The sequence below is a fragment of the Corapipo altera genome, unplaced genomic scaffold (assembly GCF_003945725.1).
Source record: "Corapipo altera isolate COAL_440 unplaced genomic scaffold, ASM394572v1 59542, whole genome shotgun sequence".
NCBI classification, from domain to species: Eukaryota; Metazoa; Chordata; class Aves; order Passeriformes; family Pipridae; genus Corapipo; species Corapipo altera.
The window spans coordinates 1-1141 of NW_020892797.1; the positions used below are offsets into that span (position 1 = coordinate 1).

At 70.9% G+C, this 1141-nt stretch overlaps 1 protein-coding gene across 1 annotated transcript; it reads left to right on the forward strand.

Annotated features, from left to right (window-relative positions):
- Positions 1-5: 5 nt before the first annotated feature.
- PIH1D1 (PIH1 domain containing 1) lies at positions 6-1103 on the forward strand (the record flags this gene model as incomplete). Its single annotated transcript, XM_027633759.1, has 5 exons — positions 6-111; positions 354-415; positions 515-599; positions 900-993; positions 1074-1103. Coding segments are annotated over 5 exons (377 nt in total), but the record flags the coding sequence as incomplete, so codon positions are not given.
- Positions 1104-1141: the final 38 nt, after the last annotated feature.

Genomic DNA, 1141 nt, shown 5'->3' on the forward strand with positions numbered 1-1141 from the left:
CTGCCCTGTCCCCCCCCGGCCTCCAGCGGCTCCTCCAGGACCCCCCCGGCCCCGACGGCGCCTTCCGGATCCCCATGAGCCTGGGGGAGCCCCACGCCGAGCTGGACCGTGGTGAGAGAACCCCCCAATCACCCCCTGAGCCCCCCCGGCCCCCCAATCACCCCCTGAGCCCCCCCGGCCCCCCAAGTTCCTCCCTGAGCACCCCCTGCCCCTCAATTCCTCCCTGAGCCCCCTCTGCCCCCCAATCACCCCCTGAGCCCCCCTGCCCCCCCCAATTCCTCCCTGAGCCCCCTCTGCCCCCCTGTCCCCCTCTGAGCCCCCTCTGACCCCCCTCTGCCCCCCCTGTCCCCCAGGAGGCCGTGGCTGCACCGCCTACGACGTGGTTGTGAACTCGGGGTTCTTCCGGACCCTCCAGGTGAGGGGACGCTTGGGAGGGGGGTTGGGGGGCTCAAGGGGGGGTTGGGGGCTCGAGGGGGAGCTGGGGGCCCTGATTTACCCCCCCTGGCCCCCCCAGACCGACCCCTTGTACCTGGAGTTCTTCCTGACCGTGGCCATGGAGGGGCTGTCGGAGAAGTACGGGGTGGAACTGGAGCTGACTGGTGAGACTGGAGGGGCTCAGGGGGGGGACTGGGGGGCAGTGGAGGGGACTGGTGAGACTGGGAGGGGACTGGGGGAGGCACTGGAGGGGACTGGGGTGGACTGGGGGCATTAGGGGGGAACTGGGAGGGTTGGGGTGGAGGATAATGGGGAATTGGGAATGGGGGAAAGGTGGGCAGGAGAGGGGAAGGGGGGATAGTGAGGAGTCAGTGGGGCTGTGGGGGGTCAGAGGGGGCTGTGGGGGGTCAGAGGGGGTTATGGGGGGTCTCCTTCCCCCCCCGTGCCCCCCTCTGCCCCCCCAGGCTGGCGGGTGCTGAAGAACCGCAGGTTCCTGGGCTCCATCTCGGCCCAGAACATCCGGGCCCGGCCCCAGCCCCGCATCCAGGAGCTCCAGGGGTGAGCGGAGACCCCCGGGACCCCCCTGGGACCCCCCAAAGTGTCATCACCCCTCTCCTCTGACCTGCCTCCTCCCTCAGGTCCCCCCCGGAGCCACTGACACCCCACAGGTGGGACTTGAGGGACCCAGTGGGGACGGGACCCCCCC